Source organism: Syngnathus floridae, chromosome 9, assembly GCF_059516105.1.
Source record: "Syngnathus floridae isolate MCC-2025c chromosome 9, RoL_Sflo_1.0, whole genome shotgun sequence".
In the NCBI taxonomy this organism is placed as follows: Eukaryota; Metazoa; Chordata; class Actinopteri; order Syngnathiformes; family Syngnathidae; genus Syngnathus; species Syngnathus floridae.
Genome location: NC_142421.1, coordinates 7,789,067 through 7,801,375, shown reverse-complemented (window position 1 = coordinate 7,801,375; position 12,309 = coordinate 7,789,067). Strand labels below are relative to the sequence as shown.

At 39.6% G+C, this 12,309-nt stretch overlaps 1 protein-coding gene across 1 annotated transcript; it reads left to right on the top strand.

The window, feature by feature from the left end:
* Positions 1-7,629: 7,629 nt before the first annotated feature.
* On the top strand, positions 7,630-11,877 carry tmem72 (transmembrane protein 72). The gene is made up of 5 exons (XM_088384992.1): positions 7,630-7,942; positions 9,743-9,809; positions 10,203-10,274; positions 10,379-10,518; positions 10,595-11,877. The coding sequence occupies exons 1-5, from the start codon at positions 7,867-7,869 to the stop codon at positions 11,005-11,007; spliced, it is 768 nt and encodes a 255-aa protein (XP_088241118.1). The 5' UTR covers positions 7,630-7,866; the 3' UTR covers positions 11,008-11,877.
* The last annotated feature ends 432 nt before the right edge of the window (positions 11,878-12,309 follow it).

Here is a 12,309-nt window from a genome sequence, read left to right as displayed (position 1 = left end):
ATTCCATTCCAAAATAAGCATAAATATATATTCTGATTATATTTGAAGGCTACCTCTGGAAAAGATTAGAGCTTTCCCTCTTCAGGGTGCATGTACGTAGTTTGGGATCAACCTGGCAGTTCAAAAACTGACAGATTAGGTGTCCCCCCGACATATTTTATTTCCAAGGTCTGAACTCTATCGGCTTGTCTGTCTACGTCTGCCACGAGGTTCTTGTATGAAATGAAAATTATACTCCCTGAGGGTAAATTGTTCATATTTGCACAGCTGGGGCGGCTGCATGGAAAGGCTTAGAAGTATTTGGACAACTAAACAATGTTAATTTGAAACCTATTAACATTCTACTTTGGTTCAGGTTGAGGAAGACATTTTCAACACTTAACGAGTCCAGCAAGGTGCGCTTGTTTTCCGTTGAGTCGCAATTCCATCCATGAAATCCCAATCGACACGCAGCCCGTCTGTTCTTCAGAATGCAACATGGCCAGCAAAACAATGACGGAACACCACTTTATGCTCCCCCTGTTCAAATATTTGCTCACACGTCAATGTTAAGTGTTGAGTGTCCAAGGTGGTATTGTTTTTCTGCTGTGTTTTATTGATTAGGCAAGTGTCAGTATTTTTTTCTTTAATCGAATCTGTCTGGAGATGAATGGGCTGATCCTGATGGATTAGTCGGGTTTCCTTCTACCCACACCAAAGAAGACCTGTGTCCCACTTGGGTAGTTATTACTTGTAAAGAAAGCCTGAAGCTATTTTGTGCTGACATGACTGAAAAAAAGACAAATCCAGCACTCTTGTATTATTGATAGTGACCCAGAAACAAAACCTTTTCTTGCATCCAGTGACAGTTCATCAATGGTCCATTATCTGTCTTCTTGAATTTTACAGTGCTTCTGACTGCCTGACAGTAACTGGAGATTTTCCGTTAACTTGGCTTATTTGTTGTTTTTTCAATAATGTTTTCTTTCAGATTTCCTGTGCTTCCACAGATCTATGAATATCTTTTTGTTTACATCCGTGCTTATGTTTGCAGACGCCTTTGTTGTGGGTGGAATGCAATTACCAATAAATTTATGCCAGAGTTTAATCTCTGTGAATCTCTGTGATTAGACATGGTGGTTTTTTTTCTCAAATGCATTCTATAAACAAATCACAGTAGGATGGAAATATTGTGTCAGGCTTACATATCTCACTGACTTCTCAGGGAAACATCTCAAACACTGTGAAGCATATCTGCTGTTTCTCACCTCCAAGTGAATCGGTTTCTTCTCTTGCCGCTTTGCTCCTTGTCAAATGTGAGTGATGGCATAATGTCAGCGCACAAGCTTATGTCTGGTAACTATATGTTTAATAACTAGAAGCACTGGATCATCATCATTTAAGTATTAGTGCTAAGCTTACTTATAGTTTAATCTCGGACCCATCGTTTTGCTTCATGCCAGACAAAGTCAATACTAATAGTATGAAGTCATACACATATGATACAACTAAGTCAAGCCACTTTGAGCTCATTAAATGAGCTCATAAGTCCCCACCCATTTCCTCTTTTTCCTTTTTTTTTTTTTTTTTTTTTACATATGGGGCACCAACCATTCATCGGTCAGGATCACTTTAAGAATGTGTGGTACTATTGTCAGGGGATAGCGACAGTGTTGAGTAAGAAGAGAAAAAGTTTTTGTTCTTTTGGCGGGAGGGAACTGCAAAATCCTCGATTGCTTTCCATTTGTATTTCTCCAAGGTGACAAATGGCATAACGCTCATGTCTAATTAAGTTGTGTGTTTTCTTAAGAGCAGCTGGGACTCCTGCATAAGGTCTGGCATGATGCCGCTGAATGAGCTGAGGGGTGCCGTGTGGCATCTGGGTTGTGAAATATCTCTCTTTGTGTTAAAAATCATGAAAGTCGGAACGGCGGCATAAGTCTTAACTCTTCTGTTTTTTGTAAACACGTCAGCCTGATTGCACTTTGATGTGCATCTTGCCTTTTTGTTAAGCTAAAATAAGATTGTAAATTGGTTATTATTGCAACATTGCTTCTATCAGGTGCTGTCAACTTTTAATGGAGGGGGTCACACACTGGAGTTTAGTAGTGATTAGTAATAGTGATTGGTAAGCATTTTTTTGTGGCATTCCCAAATATATTCAAAACATTCACTCCTCCATCACTCTCTGACTCCATTTCTGGAAAGAGCAGGAAGGAGGGAAATAATCTTTTTTTTTTTTTTGTAGTTTTAGATGGATACCAGAGCTGCTGACATTTTTAATTACAGGAATTATTTACAACTCAAATCAACCAACACACTTTCTGGAGAAGAACCAGAAGCTTGCTTTAATCAGAACCTGACACAGCAGCAAAATTATTGGAATCTGCAATCTAGTCACACTTTAGATGATCCAATTATTCTCATCAACTGAAACCAATTTTCCGGCCTTTCTTTTATTGACAACCACCAATTATTGCAACGGCACAACCAATGTCAATTAAGAAGTCATCCTTCATTCTGTATTTACTTGGTGTGTGGAAAATGGTTTTCATCGTGTAAATCTGACCTGTAACTAAGCTTTTCTATATTTCCACACAATCAATGTATGACGTATTACCCTGGTGAGTTATTTTATTTAGATAAATGACCCTGACTGAAAAAGCCCCGTAGGGATGTTGCACCTCACGGTCCCCCATTTCTCTTAATATGTACAATTGAGAGCTTTTGGCGTTCCACAGCTTGCAAAGCACTCAGCTTTATGAAATCCATTTGACCTTAACATTAACCTTCAACCAATCACTCTTTCTAAATAATTTCACTCATCTCTAACGTTCAGGTTAGACAATACGTGTTGTGTAAATCATAGCCCCCCCTTTTTACGTTACCGTAGCGATGAACCTATGAGAGGCTGGCCTTTGACAGGAGCACAAGCAGCGCGTTAAAAACATCCTCTCACTTACACATGTCCAACAACACTAAAGCTGCATCGGTAGAAGAGGTCAAAGTGCATGCGTGACCCTGCTGATAGAACACTTCTGTGTGGTCAAGCGGGGTCACAAGATCAGAGAAGTAAAGTGGAAGGTCAGGCTGAAATGACAGCGCACCACCAACAACACGTCACTTCCATCTTCTCGTTTTAGACTTTGTGGGGTTTTATCTAAAAAAAATCCCACCAAGCATCGTTGGAGAGAATTCTGTGTTTCATTTCGTGTGATGGAATTTCAAAAGAAAATGACTGCCCTTGATAAATATACGATGTTTGCCTCATTTGTTATTCCCATCATAAAGCATTGATGTTATTTCACTTCTCCATCTGTTGTCACTCATAGCGTGTTAGCGCATTCCAATATGGAAACTGCTATTTAGGAGAATTCTTCCTGTGTGTCCTCCGGAGAGTCCAACGTGATTTGTGTGTGTGACAGGTGCTCGCACAAATATATGCACGCTCGAGGCATGCCAGAATTGTTATCGCCACGAAATCAAGGTCACCATTTTTACCAATGAGAAACTTTGCTTCATTCTCATCCCACCAAGACGTTTGTAAAAGCCAAAATAAACCACTGAGGCATTTCTGTCATCAAACTCGCCTTTTCCAAAACACTGACAAAGAAATGCTGTTGTCATGAATCACTTTTGATTCAGAAACATACAAGCGACTAAAAATGTCTTTTCCCTACAAGCATTTTTTTATGAGGTTTTAGACAAAGCCAGTTGTTATTGGACAATTACAACTTTGAGTATGATTACAATTAAGTTTCCCTTGCAACAAAGCATTTAAATATAAAACAAATGGTGAAGCTACAATGAGCAGAACAGTGATGACATCATAGGGGAAATTGTCTTCGTATGTGTACAATTATGATTTTATAAGCACATCCAAAAAAAAATAAAAAATCCCATACAATTTACAGTTGATCTGCAAAGATGGAATTCAATTTGAGAGACTAATAATGGAAAATCTAAATCCACATAGGTGAATTTCCAAATTTGAGCATGGTTGTGCTTTAAACAGCATGGAATTGGTTTTATCGTCATTTTTGGTTTGATGTTTTATCGCCCACAGAGAATTTATTTGGCCAATTTGTCCCTTCCTGGTGCCTAACTCCATTCTTGCTTCCTCACAAATTGAACACACTCGCTCCCCACATTTCCCAGACATGACTTTTAAAAGACTTCCTCATACACTGTACACTATCAGCTGACAAGATCGCCAAGTAGCTTGTCCTTGATGGTGCTTCTCTTGTCATTGGCGCAACGGGCACAGCTTGGCCGCAGCATGGAAACGCTTAAAGAGGCTGAAGCATGGCCCTCACCCTGACCACTGCGTGCCACTCCTAAAGCACAAGCATGTGTAAAGGATTTAGGTGGATAATGACTTCACTAAAAGCAGGCGTAACCAATAACTGTCTTCATGATGGGGCGTAAAATAAGACATGATTACGCTCTCTTTAGTAGAATCCACAAAGTAATCGTAATCTGTCTTAAAAAAATGATGCAAGCACGATCCATGTTGGATATTGACTGGAGAACGCCACGATTGTTTTTTGTCAACTGTGGAAATGGCAATTATTATTGTATATTCTGCCTCATATTATTTGCCAGTCATGTAACCAAACCCAACCTAAGACAAAAGCTCAAATATTTAAAAAAAAATTATCACCATATGATGCAACACTTAATAAATCATATTTTTTTTACACAAAAGCTGAAAGAGAGAGTTAATGTGCCCTCAAGTTGCATGCTTAATATATCTTCGTGAGTCTGTCAGTAAGTGTTGAGATGATAATGCGCTTGTCGTACGAAACACACACAAGCAGCCTTGCCGGTTACTTGAATCCTGTTAAACCTGAAGTTATATCCACCAAATGTCACTTTATTTGGTAACGATACACGTAAGCCATGACTATGTTTTACTACTCCCTAAACGGATTTTACAGTAAAAGGATTTTCCTCTTAATCCCAAACAGACCCTCAATGTCAGTCGGAGTGATGAAAGGTTACAGTGAGCCGACATCCATCAAGCTCCATACGCACACTCCAGCGTGATATACAACAGCGTTTCCTCGTCTTCTAAGAACCCCCGCCATGCTCACGGGGATCTTCAGAATTTGCCGCTTCCCCAGGAGGACAACGCCAGATAAACTTTACAGCCTGGCCAGGTTACTATGAAAGCTTTTTTTTCACAGAAGAAATGAGAAGCATACTTTTGTGGCTGATGTAAAGAAATAGCGAAATACACACGATTATTGAAATTCCTCGGAAATTTTGAAAATATTTTCAGATTCTTCCCTCAGATTTAAATTACTGAAGAAGCACGCCACATGGGAGAACTCTTGGAAGACAGACTGACGTTTTTCATGCTGGAATGTGAATGTAAATTTATGAGTGCCAAAACCAAACTCACTTGTGCAAAACTTGCTGACAGTGACTATGTGTGTATGTTTGATGGAATCACTTCTCTGCCATTTTCTTTCCAATAGAGCTCAGAGTAAGTCAGATTATGTCAACAATTAGCATCGTAAGTACCATTTTCAATCGTGAGGTGACCCCCATGCAAATCAAGTCCAGAGTTGACATGATTTTTTTCACAATAACAATAATAATAAATCATATTTATAGTGCACCTTCACATTTTTTTAAAAAGTCTCAAAGTGCTATGGAAATGCCTTTTTAAAAAGAAACGTCTTAAGACCCATAGTAAGACAAATTGGAGATGTTGTTCCCTGGTTTTGACAGACACCAGACACCCACACTGGACTGGATTTGCGTTGGCGTTTTGCGGGGAAGATGGAAAGGAGGGAGGCACTTACATTCTCTGTACGCACACAAGTGGCAGAGGAGTGTGAAGTTGATGAAGACAAGGAGGAGGTGAAATGCTGGGTTGATAACAGGGTGAAAGGATGTTTGTGGGTTCACAAGTCAAGTTGAGGTGTCATTTTTGACACATACCAATTCAAACTTACAGCAGCATTAGAGTTTGGGAAATTTGTAGATGGCTACAATTACCACCCTCTGGCTTGTAGTTAACTGCTACATAACTCACTTTTTAACACACAAGACTTCTTTACAATGCGCACTGACCTGATATTGTAAACAATGTTTTTAGTGGGCTGTTTTTCTGTCATCATTGGGGTCTTCCATGTCAAATAAACACAGAATGGAAAAGGCGTGTCTTCTTCAAGTGCAATGCGGCACATGAGGTGACAAGAAAATCAACTTTTTGAAAAATAACCATTTTTATTACACCAGAGAGCATAAATAATAATAATAATAATAATAATAATAATAACAATAATAATAATAAATGTTGGGGTGGGAATATTGACAATTTTTAATGAGAAAATAGTACTATTACATGAACTGCATTCAAAGAGTGACCACAGAGTGAGGGCATCTCATATGCAGATGAAAAAAAATACATAATTAAATCTACAAACACCAAGATGCAATATACACGATGGCACTAATATAATCCTTCTATTGCTTTGGTCGGAGTACAACTACGAATAAATGAGATTTTCAGTGAATAATGAAGGATTGGTTCCAAAATAAAAATCTACAAATTTAACTCTGCGAGTCGTGCATCACAAAAAAAAAAAATTAACGTTTTACCTCGGAATTTGTACTTACAATAACTGAGTCAAATCATGGAGGACACATTACCAGGGTGATCGGGACTCATTGTCTGAGAATGTCTGCACAAGAGAACCCAAGTGAACTTTTAGTCACCATAACGGCCATACTGGAGATGGCGCTAGAGTGACACAATACTCAATACAATCAATGCTGCAAATAACCTAGATATTAAGCCAGAAACAAGTGAAACTGGTACCTTAACACAAAATAGCCTTTGTTAGAGACTTTAAGAAGATTTACATAGATTACCTTGGGCCTTACTAGGAGACGGAGCGTGTGTATGTGTGTGCTTGCATGCTTGTGTACGAGGATCTCACAGCTCATTCCAAAACGCCTCCACTGTGTCTCAAGAAACGTACAGCAGTGTGCGGCCAAGCCTGTGTCAGCTCATAATGAGTGCTGTTTACTGTTTTTCGAGTGGGGGGCTGCACTCAACTTGGATGAGAGAGGAGGACGGACTGTACATTACTGCACACTTGAGGGAAACATACAAAGTGCTTGTTGATAGTTTGGTTATACTGAGCCAACCAAATGAGAAGCTAGAGAAAATGAGAAACTTTTGGGGGGGAGGAAGATAAGGGTCACCAAGTTGTGCGATTTTAACGTGATTGATTATACATGACTAATATCGCTGAACTTTTGAGATAAGATTTAGTTTAATTCAATCTGCAACCACGCACATTGTAAATCATATTACCCACTGAAATGAATGCTTATGTCATTCATCCATTCAAGCCCCCCCAAATATGTTGTTTATTAAGAAAAATAGATTTATGTATTAGAGTACTTTATAAATCGTGCAATAATGATGGAATGATGATAGAAATAAGCCATGTTTACCCAATTTTGCTTCAATTCAATGACTATACATGAAAAAGACACTTGCACAAGCCAGTTGAACTTTTAACAGATAACATGTTAAGTTTTGTAATCCAACTGTAGGTGTGGTAACCATGCTTGTAGTTGGCTGTGGTGTAGAAATATCACCAGAATGGGAATGTGAGTTTGTGTTTGCGTGCATAGTGTGTGTCCGTGTATGTGTGGGTGAGAAAGAGAGACTGATTAACAACTGGGTCATTATTGAGGCACAAACTTGACCAGGCTAAGAGGCTTCAAGCGTCACATCACAGCTCCACTGAGCTAAGGGTCAGCTATGTTTCCAGAATGTTACTTTGTGATCACCAGTTATTTCAGATAGCATAAAAAGAACAGATTAGATTTTTATTTTTGGAAAGATTTCTTGGTGTCATGGACAACCCAGGGAGCAGTTGGTGGATTATGGTGGAGGTTGCCTGCAGGATTCTTGGCATCTCTACAGCCACAGGTAGGATAAATGGTAATTGGTCATTTCTGATGAAACAAGGATGACAACATACAGACAGAGCCTTACGGCAATGTGTTCTGTTACTTTTAAGATTCTTTAACAGAGAGTTTGAATTTCATGAGGCAAGGAGTGTTGCAACATGCAGTTCAAAGATGTTATCTGATGCTGAATCTGTGCTGGAATAGCACTCATCCATATTAAACAATACTATGTCAAAACTCAGCTCTGAGAAAATAATAAGCCTGCAGCTTTGAACAGTTCCTGTTACCCAATAAACTCTTGATAAAGAAAATAACCCAAATTCAGATTTCTGATCTGTTCAAAAGGTTCAAAAGGTAAAATATAAGTTAGAAAATATAATAAAAATAAGATGGCTGTGCACAAGAATGGCAGTTATCCTCGATAGCTTGGGCGAGTCACAAAATATCACAACACTTGATGTTGCAGCATGGAATATGGCCATGCATGCTACAAGTATCTCATATTTGATCAAATATGAGACGGGTAGAATGGTCACTTACAAAATATGTAACTCTATCCTCAAATACAACAAAAGCACAAGTAAACTAGGAGACAGTGATTATAAATTTAAAAAAAAATTGCCTGATCCCCTACTTGACAAAGTCTTTAGCTACTTTAATTGAAACAGTTGCCAACACTGCTCCTTTGCGCAGACATGCCCCATTCCGCTAAAGTCTCCGCATCCAGCAGGTTTACTGGCCTTACTTGAGCTCATGTGGTTTTATACACTCATGATCATACCCTGCGTTTGCACATTTATGTGTCTGTCTGCCTCTGTGTGTCTGCAAAGGACAAACAAGGTTCACCTTTATGTTCATTTTGAACTGCTCTGTATGTATGAAGTGTTTATTTCTCTCACACTCTATAAATGAACAGCAAGCTTCTAGCAGCATTCTCCTGATATCCCTCTAGTGCTGATTATATCACTGCATTTCTGCTTAGCCGCTCATAGAAAATGTTTCCATGTGTAGTCTGCATGCATGCCTCACTCAAAAGGCAAAATAGAAGCTAATTTTAGAAGGAATCATATTTCCTCAATTGAAGCCATAATTGTATTTCAGTTAAGTATTAAGTTTTACCGTCACTGTTATTTGTTTGTTTCTTCACTATAAAATGAGCAATTATTGTTAGGTCATTATAACTCTAGGCAGCAGATGTCGCTGTTTCCTACGCCAATGGCAAGCGTTGCATTTATGGCAGCAGTCTGACGTAGGAATTTGCACAACTTGACAGTTTATTTTTTGGTCTTTGGCTTGAGGACACAGCCAGTTGGACATTTTTCAGCTGCCAATTCAAGAATTGCGTTCTAGCTGGTCTTCCAAAGAATACTTTGATTCAGACTAAACAAATATATATGATGTAGAACAACAGCACAATTGATCATTCATGAAGTCAGGATGTAAGATAAGAGGAAATGCAGTGATATCGTTTTACTAATGACCGCGGTGTTGAATGCAGGGTTCAAATCCTAATTCAGTGACTATGACATCATTTGCAACTTTTTGAATGGATGCAATAAATTGTTAGGGTTTGCCTCAGGTTCACTCAAGCGCGTGAATTAATTTAATATTCTATCAGCACCTGAACATATCTACAATTAAGAAAAGCACATCTACATTAATCTTGTTTGTTTTATAGTCATTGAGGGGCAGGGAAAAAAAATATTGTAAAGACCACCTCTTGCAGGAAAACGATGAAAAACCACAATGAACTAAGTCTGACACCTGGTGGACAAAACTTGCAAACCTCCAAATGAAATAATTGCAATCTCTTTTTCAGTGTTGTGTGCTGTAGGAGTGGAGACCATCCAACAGGGAGACTTCAACAGCCTTGGCATTTACCTGCTGTAAGATTTCTTTTTTGTGGAATATTGATGTTTCAAGTAGGATCTTTTCAAAGTTAATCTTGCGCTGGCCTACTTATTTTGTTTGCTGTTTATGTGGCTCACGTTCAAATTAACACTGAGCCAGAGGAAAGCTTCTCCCAGAGGAGAGCTGCAATCTCGGTTGTCCTAGAGCAAAGCTCATGACTGTTTATAATATGATTTCCAAGAAGAGGCTTTCCATGTGATGAGTTTGATCCCAGGGGCCTTTTGTGTGGTTCATAAGATGGTAATCTGTTATATAAAAATGTTGATGATTGCTGGTTCTTTATTCAAAGGAAAATCTAAAGTCACACACAATCTGACATGTATCAATCCGGTAGTTGCTGAATGCAAATGATTATTGTTCCTCACCAGAGTATCTTCTGTTGGCATCATGATATTTGAGATGGCCTACTACCTGGATGCACTTCTGCTCATGTGCCTGCCGTGAGTACACAGGTTGATTATCTGCATCAACACCATAACATAATAAAAGGCTGAAATGAGGCAAAGTGGCTACACTGATGATGAATTCTCTGCCATCTCCACAGGTGTCCTCCTGAGTGGCAGATCTTTACATTATGGGGGAAGATGGCTAAAGTTGAAGGCTTCCAGAAGTTCCTCTATTATTCCATAATGTCCATCGTCTGTTTCCTGCACCCTGTGCTTGTGTGGCATGCAGTTATCCCGGGTAAAATTAAGCTGTCCAAAAATTTCTAACCTTGAATATACCTAAATACCATTTAGATATATTTCTACCATCCTAGGGGCAATGCTTCTAGTGACTGCCTTGTTCAACTTCATACTCAGCAAGAAAACAAAGACCGAATCATCTAAAAATCCGCAGGAGAGTTACAGCAGCCAAGGCCCCACCACAGTTTATGTGACAGAGGGGGTCGACCCGAACGGGACGCTCTCCTTCCTCAGCGCGATGACAGGGAAAAGAGTTGCCCTCGCAACCAGGAACGAAGGCCATGGCCTGGCCGGGAGTGGAGAAGAGAGCTTCCAGGCCATGCTGGAGTTGGAGCGCACACCAAATGAGAGGAAGAGGAAGGATAGGAAACCCACATGGATGAGAGGGAGGAAGGAGGTGCTGGAGAGGGAGATGGAGGAGATGACAGAGTTTGGGGATTCAGAGCCAGAAAACACCTCAGACACTGCACCTATGATCACTGACTGATCGGCTCTGCCCGGCAAATGTTGGGTTGGTGCTGAAACTGTACAGTACTTGAAATAAATGAAACAATTTTTTTGGAGCAATGACTCTTAGTGAAATGAGGCTGCATTTAAATCTTGCTTGCAGTTTTACCACTGCTAACTACCCCTCGTTGGGAACGGTCCTTCTTTTACATGTGCCCTATATGTAATAAAAAGCCAAAGAAAAAGCAAAACATGCAAAAAGTTAATCCTTTGAGCTTTTAAGTTAGTCTCATGATATTTGCTGCCATGGTGTGAGCAGTTTGAATTTTTGTGTGACTTCAGAAATGTAAAATTTCCCCCAATTTCAGGTCAGATTGTGAATAATGCCATTTTAGAGTGTCTGTTTTATATTCATGTTTGCTTTTACGGGATGATTTTTTATGATTAGCCATGCAGACCAATTTATGACACACATGGTGCCTTTTAGTCTGATTCAGTCCATATTTGCAAAGCTTGAATGGAGCGGGACAGCGACACTAATGCAAGGCAATCCAATCTAGTTAATGTTTCATGCATTATTTATTAGGCAATAAAGTGGATTAAGTGTTTCACTCATTCAACAGCACTGGTGGAAATCTGTGTAAATGTGACAGGGAAAAACTGGAATTAAAGCATGCGCAGGTGTCACAGTCGCATTCAAGTCGCCTCATTGTGTGTGTTTAGCGAGTGTGAGTGATCACCATGGCAACCGGGCTCCGGGATGTGAGACCAGACACTCCAAACCAGTGACAAAAAATGAGTTAATGTGTCCAACATGGTTATGCACTGTTGACTGTGATTTGTTAAACATATTTAACGACAGACATAAGCAATAATAAAAAGCCTGCTTTTCATTTATCTCTTTTGTCAATCCGTCTCCATGCTGCGAGTCTTCTTTTGTTCAGGCTGTAAATCAATATTGTCTGCCAAAATACTCACACTTCAGCATGGATACACTGCAATCTTTTGTTCCCTATCTGGAGCCTTATATAGAACAGGGCGACTTGATAAGCACAACAATGACACATTTCAAGTGAATAGCCTGCAGGTCGAGTTGCTCAACCTTTTAATGTATATTCATGTGCGTGTGTGTGTGTGTGTGTGTGTGTGTGTGCGCGTGTGCGTGCGCGTGTGTTGAGCACACTACATGTGATATGAGATGTTCTGATGGAGAAAACAGTGAGAATTTGTGTGCAGTTCACTGAGGTCACACAATGGCCCTTGCTCAGCCTACCTCATATAATGATCGTGATTAGCAGCTGATTGGTGCCAAATAAATTCTTGACCCATTTCCACTTGTGTT